Genomic DNA, 27892 nt, shown 5'->3' with positions numbered 1-27892 from the left:
ACACTCTCTTACTCCCCCACACACTCACACAGTCACACTCTCTTACTCCCCCACACTCTCACACACTCACACTCTCTTACTCCCCCTCACTCTCAGACAGTCACACTCTCTTACTCCCCACACACACACAGTCACACTCTCTTACTCCCCCACACTCTCACAGAATCACACTCTCTTACTCCCCCACACACTCACACAATCACACTCTCTTACTCCCCCACACACTCACACAGTCACACTCTCTTTATCCCCCATGCTCCCACACAGTCATACTCTCTTACTCCCCAACACTCTCACAGAGTCACACTCTCTTACTCCCCCCACACACTCACACACCCAGAAACACACACACACACCCAGAAACACACTCACCCAGAAACACACAAACACTCACACACATACACCCAGAAACACACACACACATACACCCAGAAACACACAAACATACACACCCAGAAACACACACACCCAGAAACACACACACATACAAACACACACCCAGAAACACACATTACTCCCCCACACTCTCACACAGTCACACTCTCTTACTCCCCCACACTCTCTCACAGTCACACTCTCTTACTCTCCCACACACTCACACAGACACACTCTCTTACTCCCCCCCACTCTCACACAGTCACACTCTCTTACTCCCCCACACTCTCACAGAGTCACACTCTCTTACTCCCCCACACAGTCACACAGACACACTCTCTTACTCCCTCACACTCTCTCACAGTCACACTCTCTTACTCCCCCACACACTCACACAGACACACTCTCTTACTCCCCCACACACTCACACAGTCACACTCTCTTACTCCCCCACACACTCACACTCTCTTACTCCCCCACACTCTCACACACTCACACTCTCTTACTCCCCCACACACTCACACTCTCTTACTCCCCCACACTCTCACACACTCCCACTCTCTTACTCCCCCACACACTCACACAGTCACACTCTCTTTCCCCCACACTCTCACACAGTCACACTCTCTTACTCCCCCACACTCTACACAGTCACACTCTCTTACTCCCCCACACTCTCACACATTCACACTCTCTTACTCCCTGACACAGTCACACTCTCTTACTCCCCCACACACTCACACAGTCACACTGTCTTACTCCCCCACACACTCACACAGTCACACTCTCTTACTCCCCCACACACTCACACAGTCACACTCTCTTACTCCCCCACACACTCACACAGTCACACTCTCTCACTCCCCCACACACTCAAACAATGACACTCTCTTACTCCCCCACACACTCACACAGTCACACTCTCTTTCCCCCACACACTCACACAGTCACACTCTCTTACTCCCCCAGACACTCACACAGTCACACTTTCTTACTCCCCCACACACTCACACAGTCACATTCTCTTACTCCCCCACACTCCCACACAGTCACACTCTCTTACTCCCCCACACACTCACACAGTCACACTCTCTTACTCCCCCACACACTCACACAGTCACACTCTCTCACTCCCCCACACACTCAAACAATGACACTCTCTTACTCCCCCACACACTCACACAGTCACACTCTCTTACTCCCCCACACACTCACACAGTCACACTCTCTTACTCCCCCACACTCTCACACAGTCACACTCTCTTACTCCCCGACACACTCACACAGTCACACTCTCTTACTCCCCCACACTCTCACATACTCACACTCTCTTACTCCCTCACACTCTCACACAGTCGCACTCTCTTACTCCCCCACACGCGCACACAGTCACACTCTCTGACTCCCCCACACTCTCACACAGTCACACTCTCTTACTCCCCCACACTCTCACACCGTCACACTCTCTTACTCCCCCACAAGCTCACACAGTCACACACTCTGACTCCCCCACACAGTCACACTCTCTTACTCCCCCACACTCACACAATCACACTCTCTTACTCCCCCACACTCTCACACAATCACATTCTCTTACTCCCCCACACTCTCACAGAGTCACACTTTCTTACTCCCCCACACTCTCACACAGTCACACTCTCTTACTCCCACACACACTCACACAGTCACACTCTTACTCCCACACACACTCACACAGTCACACTCTGTTACTCCCCCACACTCTCACACAGTCTCACTCTCTTACTCCCCCACACAGTCACACTCTCTTACTCCCCCACACCCTCACACAGTCACACTCTCTTACTCCCCACACAGTCACACTTTCTTACTCCCCCACACACTCACTTAGTCACACTCTCTTACTCCCCCACACACTCACACAGTCACACTCTCTTACTCCCCCACACACTCACACAGTCACACTCTCTTACTCCCACACACACTCTCACAGTCACACTCTCTTACTCCCCCACACTCTCACATAGTCACACTCGCTTACTCCCCCACACACTCACACAGTCACACTCTCTTACTCCCCCACACACTCACACAGTCACACTCTCTTACTCCCCCACACTCTCACACAGTCACACTCTCTTACTCCCCGACACACTCACACAGTCACACTCTCTTACTCCCCCACACTCTCACACACTCACACTCTCTTTCTCTCCCACACTCTCACACAGTCACACTCTCTTACTCCCCCACACGCGCACACAGTCACACTCTCTGACTCCCCCACACTCTCACACAGTCACACTCTCTTACTCCCCCACACTCTCACACCGTCACACTCTCTTACTCCCCCACAAGCTCACACAGTCACACACTCTGACTCCCCCACACAGTCACACTCTCTTACTTCCCCACACTCACACAATCACACTCTCTTACTCCCCCACACTCTCACACAATCACATTCTCTTACTCCCCCACACTCTCACAGAGTCACACTTTCTTACTCCCCCACACTCTCACACAGTCACACTCTCTTACTCCCACACACACTCACACAGTCACACTCTTACTCCCACACACACTCACACAGTCACACTCTGTTACTCCCCCACACTCTCACACAGTCACACTCTCTTACTCCCCCACACAGTCACACTCTCTTACTCCCCCACACCCTCACACAGTCACACTCTCTTACTCCCCACACAGTCACACTTTCTTACTCCCCCACACACTCACATAGTCACACTCTCTTACTCCCCCACACACTCACACAGTCACACTCTCTTACTCCCCCACACACTCACACAGTCACACTCTCTTACTCCCACACACACTCACACAGTCACACTCTCTTACTCCCCCACACTCTCGCATAGTCACACTCGCTTACTCCCCCACACACTCACACAGTCACACTCTCTTACTCCCCCACACACTCACACTCTCTTACTCCCCCACACACTCACACAGTCACACTCTCTTACTCCCCCACACTCTCTCACAGTCACACTCTCTTTCTCCCCCACACACTCACACAGTCACACTCTCTTACTCCCCCACACAGTCACACTCTCTTACTCCCCCACACACTCACACAATCACACTCTCTTACTCCCTCACACACTCACACAGTCACACTCTCTTACTCCCCCACACTCTCACACAGTCACACTCTCTTACTCCCCCACACTCTCACAGAGTCACACTCTCTTACTCCCCCACACACTCACACAGTCACACTCTCTTACTCCCCCACACACTCACACAGTCACACTCTCTTACTCCCCCACACAGCCACACACTCTTACTCCCCCACACTCTCTCACAGTCAACACTTTCTTACTCCCCCAAAAGCTCACACATGCACACGCACACTCTCACTCCCCCCATACACATGCCCTCGCGCTCTCGCCCTCACGCTCGCTCTCTCTCGCTCTCTCTCTCTCTTTCCTGCGCTCTCTCTCTTTCCCATGCTCTCTCTCTTTCTCGCGCGCTCTCTCTTTCTCGCTCTCGCGCTCTCTCTCTTTCTCGCTCTCTCGCGCTCTCTCTCTTTCTCGTTCTCTCTCTTTCTCACTCTCTCGTGCTCTCTCTTTCTCGCTCTCTTGCGCGCTCTCTTTTTCTCGCTCTCTTGCGCGCTCTCTCGCGCTCTCTCTCTCTTTCTCGCTCTCTCGCGCGCTCTCTCTCTTTCTCGCTCTCTCGCGTGCGCTCTCTCTTTCTCGCGCTCTCTCTCTTTCTTACGCTCTCTCTTTCTCGCTCTCTCGTGCGCTCTCTCTCGCTCTTTCGCTCTCTCTCTCTTTCTCGCTCTCTCTCTCTTTCTCGCTCTCTCGCGCTCTCTCTCTTTCTCGCTCTCTTGCGCTCTCTCTCTTTCTCGCTCTCGCGCTCTCTCTCTTTCTCGCTCTCGCGCTCTCTCTTTCTCGCTCTCTCTCTTTCTCGCTCTCGCGCTCTCTCTTTCTCGCTCTCTCTCTTTCAAGCTCTGTCGCGCTCTCTCTTTCTCGCGCTCTCTCTCTTTCTCGCTCTCTCACGCTCTCTTTCTCGCTCTCTCGCTCTTTCTCGCTCTCTCGCGCTCTCTCTCTTTTTCGCTCTCTCGCGCGCTCTCGCTCTCTCGCGCGCTCTCACTTTCTCGCTCTCTCGCGCGCTCTCTCTCGCGCTCTCTTTCTCGCGCTCTCTCTTTCTCGCTCTCTCGCGCTCTCTCTCTTTCTCGCTCTTTTGCGCTCTCTCTGTTTCTCGCTCTCTCGCGCTCTCTCTCTTTCTCGCTCTCTCGCGCTCTCTCTCTTTCTCGCTCTCGCGCTCTCTCTCTTTCTCGCTCTCTCTTTCTCACTCTCTCGCGCTCTCTCTCTTTCTCGCTCTCTCGCGCGCTCTCTTTTCCTCGCTCTCTCGCGCGCTCTCTTTCTCGCTCTCTCGCGCGCTCTCTCTTTCTCGCTCTCTCGCATGATCTCTCTTTCTCGCTCTCTCGCGTGCTCTCTCTTTCTCGCTCTCTCGCGCGCACTCTCTCTCGCTCTCTCGCGCGCTCTCTCTCTTTCTCGCTCTGTCGCGCGCTCTCTCTCTTTCTCGCTCTCTCGCGCTCTCTCTCTCTTTCTCGCCCTAGCGCGCTCTCTCTTTCTCGCTCTCTCGCGCGCTCTCTCTCTTTCTCGCTCTCTCGCGCGCTCGCTCTCTTTCTTGCTCTCTCGCGCGGTCTCTTTCTTGCGCTCTCTCTCTTGCGCTCTCTCTCGCTCTCTCGCGCTCTCTCTCTTTCTCGCTCTTTCGCGCTCTCTCTCTTTCTCGCTCTCTCGCGCTCTCTCTCTTTCTCGCTCTCTCTCTTTCTCGCTCTCTCGCGCGCTCTCTCTTTCTCGCTCTCTCGCGCGCTCTCTCTTTCTCGCTCTCTCGCGCGCTCTCTCTCTTTCTCGCTCTCTCTCTTTCTCGCTCTCTCACACTCTCTCTCTTTCTCGCTCTCTCGCACGCTCTCTCTTTCTCGCTCTCTCGTGCGTGCTCTCTCTTTCTCGCTCTCTCGCGCGCTCTCTCTCTTTCTCGCTCTCTCGCGCGCTCTCTCTCTTTCTCGCTCTCTCGCGCGCTCTCTCTCTTTCTCGCTCTCTCGCGCGCTCTCTCTTTCTCGCTCTCTCGCGCGCTCTCTCTCTTTCTCGCTCTCTCGCGCTCTCTCTCTCTTTCTCGCTCTCTCGCGCTCGCTCTCTTTCTCGCGTTCTCTCTCTTTCTCGCTCTCTCGCGCGCTCTCTCTTACTCGCTCTCTCACGCGCTCTCTCTTTCTCGCTTTCTCGCGCGCTCTCTCTCTTTCTCGCTCTGTTGCGCGCTCTCTCGCGCTCTCTTTCTCGCGCTCTCTTTCTTTCTCGCACTCTCTCTTTCTCGCTCTCACGCTCTCTCTCGCTCTTTCGCGCTCTCTCTCTTTCTTGCTCTTTTGCGCTCTCTCTCTTTCTCACGCTCTCTCTTTCTCGCGCTCTCTCTTTCTCGCTCTCGCGCTCTCTCTCTCGCTCTCTCTCTTTCTCGCTCTCTCGCACTCTCTCTCTTTCTCGCTCTCTCGCGCTCTCTCTCTTTCTCGCTCTCTCGCGCGCTCTCTTTTTCTCGCTCTCTCGCGCTCTCTCTCTCTTTCTCGCTCTCTCGCGCTCTCTCTTTCTCGCTCTCATGCGCTCTCTCTCTTTCTCGCTCTCTCGCACGCTCTCTTTTTCTCTCTCTCTCGCGTGCACTCTCTTTCTCGTTCTCTCGCGCTTTCTCTCTCTTTCTCGCTCTCTCACGCGCTCTCTCTCGCTCTCTCGCGCGCTCTCTCTCTTTCTCGCTCTCTCGCGCGCTCTCTCTCGCGCTCTCTTTCTCGCGCTCTCTCTTTCTCGCTCTCTCGCGCTCTCTCTCTTTCTTGCTCTTTCGCGCTCTCTCTCTTTCTCGCTCTCTCGCGCTCTCTCTCTTTCTCGCTCTCTCGCGCTCTCTCTCTTTCTCGCTCTCGCGCTCTCTCTCTTTCTCGCTCTCTCTTTCTCGCTCTCTCGCGTGATCTCTCTTTCTCGCTCTCTCGCGTGCTCTCTCTTTCTCGCTGTCTCGCGCGCACTCTCTCTTTCTCGCTCTCTCGCGCGCTCTCTCTCTTTCTCGCTCTGTCGCGCGCTCTCTCTCTTTCTCGCTCTCTCGCGCTCTCTCTCTCTTTCTCGCTCTCGCGCGCTCTCTCTTTCTCGCTCTCTCGCGCGCTCTCTCTCTTTCTCGCTCTGTCGCGCGCTCTCTCTCTTTCTCGCTCTCTCGCGCTCTCTCTCTCTTTCTCGCTCTCGCGCGCTCTCTCTTTCTCGCTCTCTCGCGCGCTCTCTCTCTCGCTCTCTCGCGCGCTCGCTCTCTTTCTTGCTCTCTCGCGCGCTCTCTTTCTCGCGCTCTCTCTCTCGCGCTCTCTCTCGCTCTCTCGCGCTCTCTCTCTTTCTCGCTCTTTCGCGCTCTCTCTCTTTCTCGCTCTCTCGCGATCTCTCTCTTTCTCGCTCTCTCGCGCTCTCTCTCTTTCTCGCTCTCTCTCTTTCTCGCTCTCTCGCGCTCTCTCTCTTTCTCGCTCTCTCGCGCGCTCGCTCTCTTTCTCGCTCTCTCGCGCGCTCGCTCTCTTTCTTGCTCTCTCGCGCGCTCTCTTTCTTGCGCTCTCTCTCTCGCGCTCTCTCTCGCTCTCTCGCGCTCTCTCTCTCGCTCTTTCGCGCTCTCTCTCTTTCTCGCTCTCTCGCGCTCTCTCTCTTTCTCGCTCTCTCGCGCTCTCTCACTTTCTCGCTCATCGCGCTCTCTCTCTTTCTCGCTCTTTCTCTTTCTCGCTCTTTCGTGCTCTCTTTCTCGCTCTCTCGCGCTCGCTCTCTCGCGCTCTCTCTCTTTCTCGCTCTCTCGCGCTCTCTCTCTTTCTCGCTCTCTCGCGCTCTCTCTCTTTCTCGCTCTCTCTCTTTCTCGCTCTCTCGCCCTCTCTTTCTCGCTCTCTCGCCCTCTCTCTCTTTCTCGCTCTCTCTCTTTCTCGCTCTCTCTCTTTCTCGCTCTCTCGCGCTCTCTCTCTTTCACGTACTCTCGCGCTCTCTCTCTTTCTCGCTCTCTCGCGCTCTCTCTCTTTCTCGCTCTTTTACGCTCTCTCTCTCGCTCTCTCGCACGCTCTCTCTCTTTCTCGCTCTCTCACGCGCTCTCTCTCTTTCTCGCTCCCTCACGCGCTCTCTCTCTTTCTCGCTCCCTCATGCGCTCTCTCTCTTTCTCGCTCTCTCGCGCTCTCTCTCTTTCTCGCTCTCTCGCGTGCTCTCTCTTTCTTGCTCTCTCGCGTGCTCTCTCTCTTTCTCGCTCTCTCACGCGCTCTCTCTCTTTCTCGCTCTCTCTCTCGCTTTCTTGCGCTCTCTCTTTTTCTCGCTCTCTCGCGCGCACTCTCTCGCTCTCTCGCGCTTTCTCTCTCTTTCTCGCTCTCTCGCGCGCACTCTCTCGCTCTCTCGCGCTTTCTCTCTCTTTCGCGCGCTCTCTCACGCGCTCTCTCGTGCGCTCTCTCTCTCGCGCTCTCTCTCTTGCGCTCTCTCTTTCTCGCTCTCTCGCGCTCTTCTCTCTTTCTCGCTCTTTCGCGCTCTCTCTCTTTCTCGCTCTTTCGCGCTCTCTCTCTTTCTCGCTCTCTCGCGCTCTCTCTCTTTCTCGCTCTTTCGCGCTCTCTCTCTTTCTCGCTCTCTCGCGCTCTCTCTCTCGCTCTCTCGCGCTCTCTCTCTTTCTCGCTCTCGCGCTCTCTCTCTTTCTCGCTCTCTCTTTCTCGCTCTCGCGCTCCCTCGCGCTCTCTCTCTTTCTCGCTCTCTCTTTCTCACTCTCTCGCGCGCTCTCTCTTTCTCGCTCTTTCGCGCTCTCTCTCTTTCTCGCTCTTTCGCGCTCTCTCTCTTTCTCGCTCTCTCGCGCTCTCTCTCTTTCTCGCTCTTTCGCACTCTCTCTCTTTCTCGCTCTCTCGCGCTCTCTCTCTCGCTCTCTCGCGCTCTCTCTCTTTCTCGCTCTCGCGCTCTCTCTCTTTCTCGCTCTCTCTTTCTCGCTCTCGCGCTCCCTCGCGCTCTCTCTCTTTCTCGCTCTCTCTTTCTCACTCTCTCGCGCGCTCTCTCTTTCTCGCTCTCTCGCGCGCTCTCTCTTTCTCGCTCTCTCGCGTGCTCTCTCTTTCTCGCTCTCTCGCATGCTCTCTCTTTCTCGCTGTCTCGCGTGCTCTCTCTTTCTCGCTCTCTCGCATGCTCTCTCTTTCTCGCTCTCTCGCGCGCACTCTCTCTTTCTCGCTCTCTCGCGCGCTCTCTTTCTTGCTCTCTCGCACGCTCTCTTTCTCGCGCTGTCTCTCTTTCTCGCGCTCTCTCTTTCTCGCTCTCTCGCGCTCTCTCTTTCTCGCTCTCTCGCGCGTTCTCTCTCTTTCTCGCTCTCTCGCGCGCTCTCTCTCTTTCTCGCTCTCTCACACGCTCTCTATCTTTCTCGCTCTCTCGCGCGCGCTCTCTCTTTCTCGCTCTTTTGCGCTCTCTCTCTTTCTTGCTCACCCACGGCACCATCTCCTCCCCAGACCTGATACAACTCTGCCTTCCCGAGCTGCCAAGCCCTCTCCCTCCAGGGGCCCAACATACTTGGTTTCCCGAGCTCCAGCAGCCCCCCTCAGCCCGGCAGCCCTCAGCACATTCACCAACGCTGGTGTTAGCTGCTCCTCCAATCTGAGACTGATTCTTTCCTTCATTTGCTGCTGAAGGCGAGAGAGAAGCAGTCTCTGATTGGAGGAGCAGCTCCATGCGGAATCTTCCATTGAAACTCAGCTGTTTGACCGGAATTTTGAAAACTGGCTGGACGCCGCATAGAGGGGATTCCGGCCTGCAGGCTGTATGTTGGACAAGCCTGACCTACTAGATACACTGCAGGAACTTACCAAGGCTCATTAGACAGCTCCTTCCAAATCCACGACCGCTACTCTCTAGAAGAAGGGCAGCGGAAACATAGGAACACCACCACCTGGAAGTTACCCTACAAGCCACCCACCTTCCTGACTTGGAAATATATCTCCGTTCCTTCACTGGAACTTCTTTCGCTGGGTCAAGATCCTGGAACTCCCTCCCTAACAGCACTGTGTATGTACCTACACCACATGGACTGCAGCAGTTCAAGAAGGCAGCTCACCACCACCTTCTCAAGGGCAGCTAGGGATGGACAATAAACGCTCGCCCAGCCAGTAATGCCCACATCCTATGAATGAAAAAAAAATGTTGCAGACACCATTTTGGACACAAACTGCCACCAATAGTCTCAAAAAACTGGGCACTAACCAAATGTCCAGCCCATTGATTTGTGGAGTGAAGTTTGAAGCTAGTTACCAGATATTGTCAAAGAATCCTGGCCATCAGCATCTGATGTTGGCAAGTAATCGGCTGTACAATACGGTATAAATGTCTCAGTGTCCTCACCACCAATGCAGGTTTGGAAAACTTCATTCTTCATGTGGTATCCCTGAAGAATTGGTCATCATGATGACAAACTGAGTTGTGCCAACCCCCTCCCGGCCCCTCAGAGTACCTCAGGAGTTGAGACTGGGAGGGGAGTGGGGAGGGATGAGGAGCTGGTTCGTCTGATTTATACCCCACAGTCCAGCTTTTGGATGGAATAAATGAAAATTTCTTTATGGTAAACCAGTCAGCAAAGGGTTAACTTTTAAAACAGAGCTCCCTTTGTGCCTTGTACTGTTTCATGAAGTGGAATCCATTATTCAGCATTAAAGTTTTAATTTCAATTTTTAGTAGCAGCAAAGTAAGTATCCCTCATCCCCTCTGATCCCTCATCCCCTCCGATCCCTCATTCCTCATCCCCTCCGATACCTCATTCCTCGTCCTCTCCGATCCCTCATCCTTCATGCCCTACCCATCCCCTTTCCCTTCCTCATCCCCACACCCTGCCTCATCTGTCCCCTCCCTCATTGCCTGTCCTCACTTTCCCTCATCCACCTCTGATCTTTCCTCATCCCCTCCCTTCCCTCATCCCCTGGCTCGCCCTCATCCTGTCCCTATCCTACTCCCTATTTGATTTTGGGCTGATCAAAAGCTGCCAACAGTAGGAGCCAAAACAAACAGCACAAGCTTCCAAATCATTTTGTGTTGATCTGTCTGCAGGGATTGGCTCCTCAGTGTTTCACTTCAAGTTTGTCTCAAAGTCCTTTGCCTGCTCTCAAAAGGCTTACTCCTTAAAAAAAGAGCTTCCTTGTGCTAGAAGCCAAAAGCTCTGTCACGCTCTCCACAAGGCGCAGTAGTTAACCATAAACCAGACTCACAACCCTTAACATCACAGAGTTGTGAGCTTCAGCTCGGGGCTGAGAATCTTCACTATAGGAATCTCTGGAATGCTAACTCTTTGTGGCTTACATCAATGGGAAGTGTTTTTTTAACCTTAAATTAAATAGTTTATTTTTTACTAAATAGAAGCGGAGGTGAGTGCATGCTGGGATAGGCGTACAGACAATTCCCTGGACTCCCGGTCTGATAGATTGGAAGGAATGGCTGAGACTGAGCGATGTCTGGGCTGTGTGAGCTGTTCTGTCAGACTGAGGCTGGAGTGCTATGGTTGACCTCAGTGCCCTGGTGCCGTCATAGTTTAGATCAACATGGACTGTAGCTTTAAGAATAATGCTGTGTTGCAAGATCACATGATCTGTGTAAACCAATGTGTTAACAGTGCGGGGAATCTCTACAGGGGAGAGTGCTTCTTTAGTTATAGAGTTGGATGTACACGTGCGGCTCCTGTTGCTGTCTTGTAAATAAAGTTCAATGTTTCCACTAAGAAAAGTTGTCTGAAGATCAACCCTATGACACCTGGCCAGACTTTAGCCCCTGTCTCACTTTACATTGCATTTCTCAAATCTGCAACAAAACGTATTTTTTCACTTCACCCTCTGGATGTGGGCAGCACAGGAAAGCCCGTTGTTGAGTCCACACTTGTGTTGGGGGAACAGGCCACGCTCAGTCATTCCTCCCGATGGTTATTGGAAGCATTCTGCTGTAAAGCCTGTGTGTTTGGGTATTGGGTCTGCCTAGAATGCCAAGCTCTGTCACTGCCTGGGCTCAGCCACAGGGAGGGACCAATATCTGCTAAGGACGCAGGCTACCACCCTCCAGGATTGTCCTGGAGTCACCAGGAAGTAAAGACCGGTTTCCTGGTCACTGCTGTGACCGCCAAGGAGAAAAATCATAGAGGCATTGGATAAAATGTGTTTCCTCTAATTTCTGTTGAATACCTTTGCTTATAGTTAGTTGGGCTATATCAATATAAGTTGTTGTTGATGATGGAAAAAAGACTGGATGGAGCAGTTGAAGGTCGGAGGTCATGTGATGACCTCCAACTGGAGTTGGTAATCATGCGACGGTGAAATCTGGTGGTTTGATTAATAATCGCCATTGGGATGGAGGAGGATGTAGAAGACAGATGTAGGAAGGATGATTGCGACTGATTGTGAAACGTTGGATCAGAGTCTCACTAATTGGGCCAGTCTCGTAGCGGAGAAAGCATCCCAACGCCAGCAAGAGAAATAGTGGAGAGATTATCAAACTTTAATGGCCTTCATCGGGGCATGTAGAGTGAGTAGGTGGGTGGTTGAGGGGACTGAGGGATGAGGGTTTGAGGGGCTGACATTCATCGTTACAACTGGGCAAATACCCCAGTAAACAGAGGTGGGCCAGCCTGCTGGTCTGGCTATCCGCTTGCCTCCATTGTTGCCTCTGGCCTGTCAAAATGGTGGCCTGGGGCCAGGTGGGCTGCAAATCTTTAAAAAATCTTAAACCTGAATCTGATCCGCCTCAAACCCACTCACTTCCGACTTTAATAGAGGTCGACTGGGGAAGGACAACCAATCCTCACACAGGAGTCCAGTTGGTTATTTAAATGTTTTAATGAAACTGTGTGCCTCACATTTTTTCTCTATTTTAGGTTTAACCCTGGTCACCTGTGTCTCCAGGGCCTCTGGAACATGAGTGTTTCCCCTCGATCACCCCTACCCTCCAGTCTCTTCTGACTCCTTCCTTCCCCACTCCCTGCACTCCTCAGTTGCAGCCTCTGATCCCCTTCACCCACCCCCGCCCCCCCCTTGAGCTTTCTGATCTCTCCCCCCAGCCCGAGTCCGACCTCTATTCTGTCCCCACTGGTTTGCAGCCTGATGCCAAAGGCCTACTCACCCAATGGCCAACCGGCCTCTCAATCCAACCGCGGGTGGGAAACAGACACAAAATGTGTAAATCAGATTCTGCCATTAAATTGAACAGGACATTCTTCCCATCTCCCTCCCTGTGAATGTTGGGCCATTGTACAGGAAGTGGCTCACTTCGTGGTGCACACTCTGATTAAAATATTCAGCACAAATTTAAAATAACTCCACTTGCAGGAACGGAATGAGAAAGTGGATTTTTGCAAGGTTGAAGCCTGTTGCTTTATTGGGTGGATTATAATGCCTGTTTCTCCTTTCCCTGAGTGTGTTTATTTCTCTCTGTCTGATCTATCCACCCCACCCCCATCCTCCCACCCCATGTCACATCCTGTTATCTGACGGGTAGCTGTCTCCCCAGACTGTTGCTGCCCCTGTTGCTGAGTGGCTCTCCGAGACTGTCCTGACTGAGGTCAGTCACCAAGGGTGCAGGCAGAGGGACAACCCGTTTCCCTGCACACTGCTTAGACACATTCTCCTCCTATCCTGAAATAAAATAGCTTCATTCTCTCTGAGTATCCACATGGCTGCGTCTGGGGGCATTTGATAGGACTGCTCAAAGTCCTGAGGGGCTTTGATAGATTAAATGAGGAGATATTGTTTCCGCTGGTGGGAGGATCAGTAACCAGAAGGCACAGATTGAAGGTAATTAGCTAAACAAATCGGAGCGGAGGAGAGAACATTTTTGGCTCTGAGTCATTGTGACCTGAAATGCACTGCCTGTCAGGGAGGTGGAAACAGATTCAATAATAACAGTCAAGAAGGAATTGGATAAATACTTCAATGGGAGCATTTTACAGGGCCATAGGGAAAGAATAAGGGAGTGCAGTGGGATTAATTGGCACAGAGGTTTGATGGGCTGAATGGTTAGTTTCTATATTGTTTGATTGGAGGATCCCAGTAACCTGTCTTTCTCTTCATCCTCTCACTCTTCCAGGTGATGGTTAAGCGCTGTTGACAGATATTGGTGCAGAATGTGGACCGTTTTGATCACAATCCTGTGGGCGTCCATCAGAACGCAGCCATTGAATGGAGAAGTATTGACAACACATAGCGGTAAGGTCTCCTTTGTTGATGTGAGATTGAGCACCTTCCTGCTGGTCCCGGTTCCCTTCCTGGGGTCAGTGGGGAGCAGGGGTGAGTGTCAGGACTAGAGGTCAGAATTCAGAAGCAGGGGTGAGTGTGAGGACCAGGAGTTAGTTCGTTATCTGGACCAGGGTCAGTGACTAGGACTAGGTGCCACTGACCAATGAGAAAGATCAGGACCAGGGCTCAGTGACACACGATTGAGATTGGGTCCAGGGAGCAGATGCAAGGAGAATGATGAATGACAATCCACTCTCGCCACCAACCCAAACTCCCACTCCCCTCCCACCCACACCTCCACTCCGTTTCCACCCCACCTACCACCCTGACTCCACTCACCACCCCCCACCCAAACCCATATCCTACTCAACTCCAACCCACATCTCCACTCCACCCCCATCCTACCCAACCCCTAACCTCACCTCCACTCTACTCCCCACCCCCCCCACACCCACACCCCCACTCCACCCTCGCTCCACTCCCACCCCTCCCACCCTTACCTCCACTCCATTCCCACCCCACCCACCACCCTAACTCTACTCAACCCCCACTCTACCTGACCCCCACTCTACCCCCACCCTACCCAACCTCACCTCCACTCAAGGCCCTCCCACACCCCCGCTCTACCCAATCCCCACTCACAACCACCCTACCCAACCCCCACCCCAGCTCCACTCCCAGCCCTCCCACCCACACCTCCACTCCATTTCCACCCCACCTACCACCCTAACACCACTCACCCCTCACCCACACCCCCACCCTACCCGAACCCCACTCCATCCCCACGTTCCCCACTCACACCTCCCACCCACACCCCCACTCCACGCCCACCGTACCCAACCCCATACTCCCTCCCCCACCCCCAGCTCCACTCGTCGCAGCTATGTAATCTCCTGGGAGAAGCACAGAAAAAGATTGAAAACCTAAGGCCAACTGAATGAAAAACAAAAGGTAAATTCCTCTGTGACCCCTTTCGGGGGTGGGAACTAACCCAGGATCTCACTCTGTCTGTGATTTCTGTTCCACTTGCCTACCCACTGTAGTGGCGATCGCTGCCCAGCAAGAGCTCCTCCAACTCTCTTCCCAAGGTTTACAGGGAATCAGCACTCAGCACACGAGGCAAAAACTCCTTTCAAAGGACGACTATCCTCCGGGAAGAGAAGAACTCACCTAACATCTCACCTAATCCTACTCTGGTGTAACTTATACACATGACCCTCGTCCTCCCCAAGCTAAATCATCTATCAGTATAACTCCTCCATTATTTTAAAGTATCTCTGTCGGACCCCTGTTTCCCTGATGTCTACACATCGCTAAAATGAGCAGTCTCAGCTGTTTAAGCCTCTCTGAATAACCAAGGTGTTTCAGGCTGTGTACCCATCTTGTGACCATCCTCTGCTCCATTTCCAGCCTCACGACCATATTTTGGGACCAAACTGTTCGCAGAATTCGAAGTGCGACTGACCAATGTCTTACGCAAGGACAATATGGTCTGGACCTGAAGAAAATTCTGTCCGATAACACCACAGTCTCATTGGACTTTAGTTCTGTGCCCTGTAGGGTGTAAGTACGTTTGGCATTGGTCCAACCGACATACAAAATGCCACATTTATCTAAGTTAAATGCAATTTGACAGTCAGGGAGCCAGTCCCCATCACATTACAATCTGCTTGTTGTACTTTATTCTCATCTTCAATCCCAGTACATCCAAATCTTCATTTTGCCCATGAACCTGTGAAACCACTCGCCCAACAGCAACACACCCAGGCCGTGAATGGAGAAAATAAAAATCAATAAAATCAATAAAAATCAATGGCCCTAACATCCATCCTGGGAACAAGTCTCCAATCAGACCAACAACCATTAATGACCATTCACTGCAAAGGTGATGTAGCTAATTCTGAATCCACTGGAACCATTCAGTGGGACAGACCACCGAAACGCGGGGCGGGAACGGGACGGACCACCGAAACGCGGGGCGGGAACGGGACGGACCACCGAAACGCGGGGCGGGAACGGGACGGACCACCGAAACGCGGGGCGGGAACGGGACGGACCACCGAAACGCGGGGCGGGAACGGGACGGACCACCGAAACGCGGGGCGGGAACGGGACGGACCACCGAAACGCGGGGCGGGAACGGGACGGACCACCGAAACGCGGGGCGGGAACGGGACGGACCACCGAAACGCGGGGCGGGAACGGGACGGACCACCGAAACGCGGGGCGGGAACGGGACGGACCACCGAAACGCGGGGCGGGAACGGGACGGACCACCGAAACGCGGGGCGGGAACGGGACGGACCACCGAAACGCGGGGCGGGAACGGGATGGACCACCGAAAGGCGGGACAGACCACCGAAACACGGGGCGGGAACGGGACGGACTGCCGAAACGCGGGGCAGGAACGGGACGGACCACCAAAACGCGGGGCGGGAGCGGGACGGACCGCCGAAACATGGACCGGAATTTTGTGCTGGGACCCGACCTAGTGTGAGAAAATGTCGGGTGACACCGCACTATATCATGGTCAGCGGGCATGCGCGGCAGGTGGAAGTGCGTCCGCTAACAATTCTAGTTACAATTAAGCCAATTATAGCCCCAATTGACCGGGACTTTTCGTGGACTGTGTGCTTTTACGCTTGGTGCATGGGCCTATCAGCCAAGTGGCCTTCAAGTTTTTGCATCATTCTCGATCCAGGGCGGGATAAAATGCATGGAAGATGTTTGAAGGTTGAGGCATTAGGAGCATTGTTGTCAGTTGTTTGTAGTTGCATTTGGGAGCGTCTGTGATATTTCTGTCTGCAAATATCCTTTGAACAATACTGCAGCTCCCTGAGGCATCTCCACATTAATTGTCAGCCTTCAGCGAGCTCGTTGTAAACCTAACGTGTCTTGGTGCCTACCCTCTTCCCACCGCCCCCCCCGAGCGCGTGTCTCACGCCAGTTAACTGACTAGCCAGTGTGAAATCACATTTCTTCCCCAGTGTCGGCTGGGCGATGCCACATCCGCTTCCGGGCCTGCAGATCACGCGCACCTGACAGGTGCAAAATTCAGGCCTTGGGGTGGGAATGGGACAGACCACATAAACACTGGGTGGGAATGGGACAGACCACGTAAACGCGGGGTGGGAATGGGACGGACCACATAAACACTGGGTGGGAATGGGACAGACCACGTAAACACGGGGTGGGAATGGGACGGACCACGTAAACGCGGGGTGGGAATGGGACGGACCACGTAAACGCGGGGTGGGAATGGGACGGACCACGTAAACGCGGGGTGGGAATGGGACGGACCACGTAAACGCGGGGTGGGAATGGGACGGACCACGTAAACGCGGGGTGGGAATGGGACGGACCACGTAAACGCGGGGTGGGAATGGGACGGACCACGTAAACGCGGGGTGGGAATGGGACGGACCACGTAAACGCGAGGTGGGAATGGGACGGACCACGTAAACGCGGGGTGGGAATGGGACGGACCACGTAAACGCAGGGTGGGAATGGGACAGACCACGTAAACGCAGGGTGGGAATGGGACAGACCACATAAACACAGGGTGGGAATGGGACAGACCACATAAACATGGAGTGGAAATGGGACAGACTCTAATAACACTGTAGAAGCACTTTACCACAGGGACTGCAGAATTTCAAGATAGTAGCTCAGCACCATCTTATCAAGGGCACCCAGGGATGGGCCACACATGCCAACCATGCTAATGATACCGACACCTGAAGAATGAAAAGATTGATTGTCCTGTTGCTAGTTTTGTGGGAATGCTGTAGGAAATTGAGGAACTGGTGGTGAGCAGATGTGACCTCCTCAGTGAGCCTTCTCAATGTTCAATGCCGTGTATTGAGCACAGTCTGAGTTGACAGTGCCTTGTGGCATGTTTCCAGTCAGAGTTCAGAGTTAGGTTAAATAAGTCAGAATAAGTGAAGGGTATAAATCAGAGATCAGCAAGCACGTTCAAACTCGCAAAGCAGGTGGCAAACTGGCTTTGTTAGCTATGCAGAAACAATAACTTTCAGTTAACATCAGCTGGGAATAGGAATCTCAATCTTGACATCAGGGACTGTAGGTAAACATAGAATATAATCAAAGAATGGTTATAGTATAAAAAGGAGACAATTCAGGTTGTTGTGTCTGTATCGGCCCTCTGAAGGAGCAATTCCCATAACACACTCTCCCACCTCCTCCCCATAACCCTGCACATTCTTTCTTTTCAGACATTCTTCCCTTTTGAAAGCCTTGATTGAACCTGTCTCCACTGCATTCTCAGACACTGCAATCCAGATCCTAACCACTCGCTGCATGAAGAAGTTTCTCCTCATATCGCCATTGCTTCTTTTGCTAATTACCTTAAACCTGTGCCCTCTGGTTCTCGATCCTTTCACAAGTGGGAACAGTTTCTCCCTAACTGCTCTGTCTAGACACCTCATGATTTTGCATACCTCTATCAAATCTCCTCTCAACCTTCTCTTCTCCAAGGAGAACACTCCCAACTTCTCCAATCTATGTAACTGAAGTTTTTATCTCTGGAACTATTCTCATGAACTTTTCCCGCAGCCTCTCGAATGCCTTCACATCCTTCCTAAATTGTGGTGCCCAGAACTGTACGCAGTACTCCAGCTGAGGTCAAAACAGTGTTCTATAGAAGTTTAACTTAACCTCCTTATTCTTATGCTTTATGTCCCTATTAATAAAGCCCAGGATACTGTATTAACCACACTCTGAACCTGTGCTGCCACCTTCAATGATTTATGCACATGAACACCCAGGTCTCTCTGCTCCTGTACCGCCCTATCCTTTATTTTATACTGTCTTTCCATGAACTTCCTACCAAAATAAATTGCTTCACATTTCTCCATGTTAAATCTCATCTGCCACTTGTCCGCCCATTCCACCAATTTCCTTTGGAAATTTTACACTGTGCTCCTCACCAGTCTATGATACTTATATTTTTTTGTATCGTTTGCAAATTTTGAAATTGTTTCCTGTACACTAAGGGCTAGGTCATTAATATATATCAGGAAGAGCAGGGGTCCGAACACTGACCCCTGGAGAACTCCACTGTAAACCTTCCTCCAGTCTGAAAAACACCCATGTCACTCAGCTAATTTCATATCCAAGTTGCTACTGTCCCTTTTATTCCATGAGCTACAACTTTGCTCACAAGGCTGTTGTGCGGCACTTGTGCACCTACTGGAAGTCCATGTACACCACATCAACAACAGGACCCTCATCAACACTCGCTGTTACCTCATCAAAAAACAGCAGCAAGTTAGTTGAACACAATTTGCTGTTAACAGATCCATACTGACTTTTCTTAATTAACCTGTGTTTGCCCAAGTGACTATTCATTTTGACCCAAGTTATTGTTTAGAGAAGCTTCCCCACCACTGAGGCTAAACCTAACGGCTTGTAGTTGTTGGGCTTATTTTTACAGCCTTTTTTGAATATGTATGTTTGAAGTTGTTCGTATACTGGGTCATAGGGAGGTTGGTGAGAAAGGGAGAGAGAGATGGAGAAAGAAGTGAGAGATCCAGCAAGAGACAATGAGAGACTGGGAACCAGAGAGCAAAGCACAGGTTGACAGAGACAGAGGCTGGGATTTTCCAGCCCCGTCATGGATGGGATCTTTAAAGGGCATGAGGACACCCTGCACTCCCCCTCCCCGGGCACTCCCCCTCCCCGGGGACTCCCCCTCCCCGGGCACTCCCCCTCCCCGGGCACACACCCTCCCCGGACGCTCTCCCTCCCCGGGCACTCCCCCTCCCCGGGCACTCCCCCTCCCCGGGCACTCCCCCTCCCCGGGCACACTCCCTCCCCGGACGCTCTCCCTCCGCGGACGCTCTCCCTCCCCGGGCACTCCCCCTCCGCAGACGCTCTCCCTCCCCAAGCACACTCCCTTCCCGGACGCTCTCCCTCCCCGGGCACACTCCCTTCCCGGACGCTCTCCCTCCCCGGACGCTCTCGCTCCACGGACGCTCTCCCTCCCCGGACACTCTCCCTCCCCGGACGCTCTCTCTCCCTGGACGCTCTCCCTCCCCGGACGCTCTCCCTCCGCGGGCGCTCTCCCTCCCCGGACGCTCCCCCGCCCCGGACACTCCCTCTCCCCGGGCACTCTCCCTCCCCAGGCACTCCCCCTCCCCGGGCACTCCCCGGACACTCCCCCTCACCGGACACTCCCCCTCCCCGGATACTCTCCCTCCTCGGACACTCTCCCTCCTCGGACACTCCCCCTCCCCTGACACCCTGCACTCCCCGGACACTCTCCCTCCCCGGACATCCTGCATTCTCCCTCCCCGGACACTCCCCCTCCCCGGACACTCCCCCTCCCCGGACACTCTCCCTCCTCGGATACTCTCCCTCCCTGGGCACTCCCCCTCCCCGCACACTCTCCCTCCCCGGACACTCTCCCTCCCCGGACATCCTGCACTCTCCCTCCCTGGGCACTCCCCCTCCCCGCACACTCTCCCTCCCCGGACACTCCCCCTCCCCGGACACCCTGCACTCCCCGGACACTCTCCCTCCCCGGACATCCTGCACTCTCCCTCCCCGGACACTCCCCATCCCCGGACACCCTGCACTCCCCGGACCTCCCCCTCCCCGGACACTCCCCCTCCCCGGGCACTCTCCCTCCCCGGGCACACTCCCTCCCCGGGCACTCTCCCTCCCCGAACACTCCCCCTCCCCGGACACTCCCCCTCCCCGGACACTCCCCCTCCCCAGACACTCCCCCTCCCCAGACACCCTGCACGCTCCCTCGCCGGGCACTCTCCCTCCCCGGACACCCTGCACTCTCCCTCACCGGACACTCCCCCTCCCCAGACACTCCCCCTCCCTGGGCACTTTCCCTCCCCGGACACCCTGCACTCTCCCTCTGGCGACGTGGCCATATAATGGACATGTAAACATATGTGAAAGGACATCCCAACACTGTTCATCGGCGAGCTCCACCCGCCTTTAACCTGCGTTTGTAGTTCCGAGACTGAGTTCCGAAAGTTCATCCCTGACTTTTGGCTCCCATCAAATTAAGCTTCCCCCCCTCCTCCTCCCCTGCCAAGCTTCCCGCTGCTGGCAGGACTGGAAGATTCTGGCCCTAGAAGAAAATACGGAGACAGAGAGAGAGAGAAAGAGAGAATGGGAGAGAGAAGGAGCGAAGATGAAAGAGAGGGAGAAAGAGACAGTGGGAGAAAAACAGTGAGAAAGTTAAGTGAGGATAGAGTGGGGGATGGAGGGAAATCTCCTGGTGAGGAAGTGGCGAAGAAATGAAGAACAAAGGAAACCTTGTATTGATACAACTCCTGATCCCCTTCCTGAGAAGGATCACACTGAAGGTCACATAGAATAAATGGCTTTAAGGTGCAACATGTTCTGAGGGTAAATCGGGAATGAAAATCCGGCCTTTGTGTCCAGGGAAGGCCAAATACCTGTCTTGGGGGCCGGTTCCAGACTCCGATTATTTGCCAATAACAATGTGGCAGATGATGCCCTTCTAGCTCATGATAAACCCACCATATTGGACACTTTGGTGCTGTTAATGTAAAAAAACAGCTCTGTTGTCCTGGGATTTCTTGCCATTATATTTTGTCTGTTACATTTTAGGAACTAGGTTAGGATCCTTGAGTCAGGATTCTGCAGCCCATTCACAAGGGTTTTGTTCTCTCTCCCCATTCCACAAGCTCATTGTTGGGCTATATTCCAGTTCAGACAGAAAAGCTGCAGCAAATTTATATCAACACAGAGATGATCCATCCTTCAGTGTAACACACCATTTATACAGCGTTTACCAAAGGCGCCTCAACTGTAGCCCTGGACTCAGTTGGCTTAGCCACAGCCTCATATTATCTTGGAATGTCTAAACACATCTCCGAGTCCGGAATCTGGGAAACAGCCCAATGGCTGTTAGTAGTCAGAGCAATAACCTTCACAGCAACTCCCAGTTCCCAGCTTGGATCAGCAACATTCCAGGAATTATCCTGGACTCTCCAGGAGTTCAGGGCATGTTTCCAGAACAATTACAGGGGCAATAAAAAATGTGTCTCCCCATTTACTTTTGCCTACCAGTTAGAAAGATATTGGGGGTGGGACATAGAGTGTTTGACCAAGAGTCAGTCAGCTGAGTCTATTTGCTTTCCATGCAGTAGGGGAAGGCGGGCACTCTAATAATGGACATGTTGGTCAGCCAGTGGGAGGAGTGTGGGGTTGGGATGGGTGAAGGTGGGAGGGTCATGTGATAACACCTCCAGGAAACAGTCCAAGCAGAGTTGACAGTCCCAGTTCCTACCAGGATTCTCTGACCCAAGCTTCCCTGCAGTGAATTGTGGCTTCAGACTGTCGACTTGTTCAGTTCACAGTGATAGAGTTCAGGCTGACCAGGGTTTCTGTTTGACATCTGGGCTCATTCCTTACCAGGGAACATGTGCATAAAGGCAAACTCTGGCCTGTAGAGAGCAGCAGATCGGTAATGGCAACACGCTGGCACTGAGCATGAGAAAAGCATCTTGGTGAAGTCATGTAAACATGACTCGTATTGAGAGTTGTGCTGGGTTTGGTCTCTTGTTTCCAGACCGTACTGATAGCTGATAGGATTTCGTTCCAAGGTCCACTCTTCATATTTCAGCCTAGGCATCAGGTGCTTGGCAGGCTATTTGACCATAAGGGCATCACTGTTGACTGTTATTTATCTCATTGCTGTTTGCGGCGGCTTGACAACCACAAATTGACTGTCACGCTTTCCTAACATTTCAAAAGCATTTCATTGACTCTAAAGCACTTTGAGATGCCCTATGGTTGTGAGAGGCACTAAATAAATTAGTTCTTTCTTGTATATAAGTATACACTTTTGTTATGGTAACAGTGTTTTGGAGTCATTCGTGGACTTTTCTTCTCCAGATATTCCGTGCCCGCGTGTACATGGCGATGGATGGAAGTTACAGAACCAGGGGCAATATGTTAATGTTTCAGGTAAAGTACCTCATTTCAGAGTCACTCATTTATTGTCAGCATGGGCCACAATCCCTCCTGACCTTTGCTGATGACCCATTAGCTTGAATCGTGTCCCACACAATGACGTGGCATGAGTTGGCAGCTGGCATGTATTGCCCACAATGAACTCCTTGATTTCAGTCATTGCAAATCTATGTACCCATTTCTCAGATCTGCTTTCTAACTTCTGCCTTTGATGGCCTTGTTCCCATTAAAACCATTTCCCCCCTCTCTCACCCTGGCCATTCCCCTAGGTGTGAGCCAAAGCTTCACTTCCTTCAGTCCAATAGAATGTTTATGGCAGACAACGAGTTTAGCTGTCACTGCCAGATTTGGCTAGACTAAATAAAGCACTGTCAGGTCCTACTATGCTGAAACAGTTCACTATTCCAGAGTCGTGCTGGCAAGTAAAGAAAAATCCTATCTTCTCTTGTCTACTGCAAACTAAACCCCTCTCCCCAGTCCCCTCTGCAACCACCTCCAGCAAGAAGTGCAAGGAGTTCATGAAATTTTGTGCCACTAAGATTGACCATCTAATCAGCTGTCTCTGCTGCTTCCCTCTCTTCTCATACCTTACCAGGCCAAGCCTCTCCCAGGTTCCCCACCACCACCCCAGTCCTAGTCCTGAACTCTCATCCTTCTCTAGTTTCTCTCCTATCTCCCCTCATGCTCTCTTTGAACTCAGTTTGTACATTTGTACCTGAGACCCACCTCCTGCTCCCTTGATGCTATTCCCACTAAACAGCTGACCATCCACCTTCCCCTCCTGGCCACATGTTGCATGATATTGTTAATGATTCTCTCCCTCTTCATGTTCCGTCCCTCCCCTTTCAAACCTGCCTCATCACCAACTCTTCAGAAAACCACCCCTGATCCCTGTGTCCTTGGAAAACCATGCCCATCACCCCTGGAACTCCTTGTTTGAATCCCTTCAACTGGATTCCTGCCCCTGCAGCAGTACCAAAATGAATTTAATCAAAGGTATGACTATCTATCTATCCGAAGCGACTCTGATTGTGGTAAACTATTGCTCACTATCATTCTCAGCTAACCTGCAGCCTTTGACTTGGTTGACCACACCATCCTCCACCAACACGTATCCTTGTGCTTTTCAGCTCAGTGATTGTCCTTGTCTGCTTCCACGCTGACCTATTCCGTCATACTGTTCAATGTCCTATCATTGTTCCTCTTCCCACTCCCGCACCATTATATCAAGGACCTCCATGCTGCTGAAACCCCCATCCATGTTTTGTTATCTCAAACGTGACTATTCCATTGGTCTCCTGAACAGCATCTCATTTTTCACCCTTCAGAAAGTTGAGCTCATCCAAAACTCTTCTACCTGAATCCTACCTTAAATCAAGTCCTGTCCATTCATCACCTATATGCTCGCTGACCTAAAATGCCTCCCAGTCAGCGATGCCTCAATTTTAAAACTCTCATCCTTGTTTACAAATCCCATCGTGGCATCTCTTCTGCTTCTGTCTCTGTAACTCCTCCAACTGTATAATTCTCTGGGAACTCTGTATTCTTCCAAATCTGGCCTCTCATGCACCCCCACTTCCTTCACCCCATCATTGGTGGCTGTGCCTAGGCCTGAAACTTCGGAGTTTTCTCCCTGAACTTCTCCGTATCTCCACCTCTTTACTCCTGTAAGGTGCTCCTTAAAATCTACCCCTTGGTCCAAGATGCGAACCCTAATATCTCCTCCTTTGCCCCAATGTGAATTTTTGCCTGATTACACACCCATAAAGCCCCTTGGTCTGTTTTGTTAAAGGCGCTATATAAATGCAGGTTGTTTTCATTTTCGCCAAATTCACAGTCCTACAAGATGGAGGTGCTCATACCTGAGTCACTGAGTCAGAGAAGCAGAAACATTTCAAGCTAAGTTTGTAAAGCTGCACCTCGCATTGCGGCTCCCATGAACAGTGATTCTTTTCACTTAGAAAGGCGTTTACTTAAATTTGTGCAGCATCCTCACCCTAAAATCACTGATAACTCGGATTGTGAGGGTTCTCGCTCGGTAGAAGGCAAGATCAGTGTTTCTGCATGCCAGCTGTTTTTACAGGCCGTACCTCGAGTTCCCTCCTCTGATGCGCTGGGCTCAGAGTTGGGCCTATATCTGTGCTGGAGGCAGCCCTGAGCCTCGGTGGAGGCCTAGTTCCTGATCTGCATCTAAAATTAGGATGACAGCTCCTCCCTGTTGCTGTGAAGGTTGTGGTGGTCCATCGAACCCCACAGGCTACCTTGGGACTGAAGGGGAGGAAGTAGAAAATTAGAGAGCTCTGCAAAGCCCTGGCATCAGGATAGTTAAGGTTTATTAAAACTTTGTCTTTCCTCACAGGTTTTAATTTGCTGCGGAGGTTCTCCCTGTTTAAGACACCAGCAGTGAAGAAAATCCGGAATCCAACGGGATCTTTAACCGTGAGATTAGGAACATTATCACTCATCAGACCCACTGAGTAAGTTCTAGTTTGTGCAGTGGTGGAACCCCTGGTGAGCTGACAGCCAGGTTAGCTGAGTGTTGGACTTGGGAAGGGTCTGAGCAGGATTGCAGTTCAGAGTGACCCAGTCCCTCAATACAATGCTGGTGCTGTTTGATTTAATTGGGGGTAAATATGGGGGTGCAGTGGGGGAAAGGTAGTTCTCGCCTCATTCTCTGCTGTAATTTTGATACAAGAACTGTGGAAAATTGACATCCTGTTAGAGCAGCTCCCCCTTCCACATAGCCACTGGGAGCAATGCCAGGATGTAACCATGGCATGACCCCTCTCCAGGATTGTTGTGAGGGGCTCAGGGACAGGCCAGAGTCTTCTAGTCCCCAGATGATCTAACAGCCCCATGAAGATGATCGGTCACATGGCCCCTATTGAGCCTGCAATGTTGGAGGAGTCAGTGCAAGAGTCTGAGGATCATGGTATCCCAGCACTTCCATCTAGAGGTACCACCCCATGTATTTTCAGACCTCAACTTTTACATGTGAACTGTCGTGTTGTGCCATGTTTGAGTATGAACATCTGAAGGTACCTTTATGCTGATGGTGGAGTTTCTGTCTCTCTGGCTCATGAGATTTTAAAGTAGCTGATGTGAAAAAATAGAAGCTGGTCTCCTTCACTGATCTTCACAGCAGAAACTCTCAATTGGAGTCAGATCAGTTAACTGATCTAGAAATTAGTTGGGGTTTTGGCCTTTCACATTGTCAATGCTCTAGCAGCTATTTCATCTCTCACTACGTGTGACAAATTGTCCAAGAACTTTACTCCTCATCTGCTGGGCCCTCTGGTGGTGTGTAGTTGACAACACTGTCACCCGTGTGTGGCACCTCACTCACTCCTGTATCCGGGAAGCTCCCTCTCTCATATTGTGGCGTGCGGTCTCTCTCTCACACTCTTCTATCTGGGAAGCTCCCTCTCTCATATTGTGGTGTGCAGTCCCTCCCTCACACTCCTGCATCCGGCGAGACCCCTCTAACCCTTCGGGGGCTCTTGAAGTGAAAATGAACTGTGAAATTCTCCTTTAGTCGTTAGTTCTTGTAAAAGACCAGAGTGAACTGTAATATATCCCACCTTTACACAATGCTGTAAAATCAAATGCGAAGTGTTTCACCCTGAAGTCCTGTTCCTTGGACAGAATGGTTTTCTACAAGATGGGCATTATTGCCTTATCCACTGCTTCCCATGTTATTATTTCTATGTGGCTTTCATGAGCAACTGACTTCTGTTAATTTCTTAGCTTGTAATAATCTGACTAAGTGATTTAGCCTGTAAACATTGGAATTTTTAACCTATAAGAAAAGAAAGGAGAATGTGTTGGGCATCACTTGTGGCCTCCAATGAGCATCATTCTGTTATTAGGATATAATTATTAATTTGGGTATATATAGCATATACAAGGACCAGCCTTTGCTTCATAGAAAACTTAATTGCTATGAAAATCATTAACACACAAATATTATAGCGACATAGCATCATTATGACACAGAATGAAGCCATTTGGTCCATTGAGTCCACACTAGCTCTCTGTAGAGCAATACAACCAGTTCCATTCCCCTGCTCCATTCCCATAGTCATGCATGTTTATTTCCCTCAAGTGCCCATCCAATTCCTTTTAGGAATTATCGATCATCATCACTCCCACCACCCTCATGGGCAGTGAGTTCCAGGCCATTACCACTCGATACATAAAAAGTTCTTCCTCATAGGCCAGCTGCATCTCTTACCCAAAACCTTAAACCTGGCTCCCCTAGTGCTTGTACCATCAGCTAATGGGAACAGCTTTTCTTTGTCCATCTCAACTAAACTTGTCAGAATCTTGTACACCTCTGTCAAATCTCCCCTCAATCTCCTTTGCTTCAAGGAGAACAACCACAGCTTCTCCAGCCTAACCTTGTAGATAAAATCCCCCATACCTGAAACCATTGAGGTAAATCTCCTCTGCACCCTCTCAAGGGCACTCACATCCTTCCTAAAGTGTGGTGACCAGAACTGGATGCAATACTCTAGTTGTGATCTAATCAGAGCTTTATAAAACATGTTGGGAAAAATTCTCAATTTGGGAACCATTCTTTCAGAATGGAAACTTACACGCGTCCCTTCACCCATTAATAATGTTGAGAGAGGGAAACCAGAGAATGATAGACCTGTTAATCTAACGCCTGTTGACGAGAAGTTATTAGAATCTATAATTAAGAATAGGGTGACTGAACGCTGTGAAATTATTCAGCTAATCAGAGAGAACCAGCATGGATTTGTAAAGGGTAGGTCATGCATGACAAATCTAATTGAATATTTTGAAGAGATGACTAAAGTTGTGGTCAGGGGAATGTCTAAAAATGTTATTGATATGGATTTTCAGAAGGCATCGGATAAAGTTCCTCATTAGAGAATGTTAGCTAAAGTTAAAACTCCTGGAATTGAAGGCACATTATTGACCTGGTGAGGAGTTTGGTGCAAAAAGTCAGAGCGTTGGATAGTACTAAAGAAGGTAGAAGTACCATATTAGATAGGAGCAAACCCAGAAGGAATACGAGGAACAGAAAGACGCGTTAACGATGCATGTATGTTATCACATCAAGTGCAGTGAATAAAGGCTGGTGAGCTATGGGCACAACTGGCCCTGTGGGACTATGATGTAATGGTAATAATCACAGAACCACACAGTGCAGAAGAGGCCCTTCAGCCCATTGAGTCTGTACCGACACGTGAGAAGCGCCTGACCTACCTACCTAATCCCATTTACCAGTACTTGGCCCATAGCCTTGAATGTTATGACGTGCCAAGTGCTCATTTAGGTACTTTTTAAAGGATGTGAGGCAAC

General features: G+C 51.4%; 1 protein-coding gene across 1 annotated transcript in view; it reads left to right on the top strand.

The window, feature by feature from the left end:
• The window catches only part of col16a1 (collagen, type XVI, alpha 1), a 413938-nt gene that overhangs the window by 68379 nt on the left and 317667 nt on the right, over positions 1 to 27892 (top strand). The window contains exons 2-4 of the mRNA XM_078566895.1: positions 13428 to 13546; positions 22484 to 22555; positions 24921 to 25038. Coding sequence (XP_078423021.1) covers positions 13465 to 13546; positions 22484 to 22555; positions 24921 to 25038 — 272 coding nt within the window. The 5' untranslated portion in view covers positions 13428 to 13464. The remainder of the gene's footprint in view (positions 1 to 13427; positions 13547 to 22483; positions 22556 to 24920; positions 25039 to 27892) is intronic.

This window comes from Cetorhinus maximus, chromosome 21 (assembly GCF_964194155.1).
Source record: "Cetorhinus maximus chromosome 21, sCetMax3.hap1.1, whole genome shotgun sequence".
Classification (NCBI taxonomy): Eukaryota; Metazoa; Chordata; class Chondrichthyes; order Lamniformes; family Cetorhinidae; genus Cetorhinus; species Cetorhinus maximus.
Note: the sequence above shows the minus strand (reverse complement) of the source record. Positions and strands in the feature narration are given on the sequence as shown.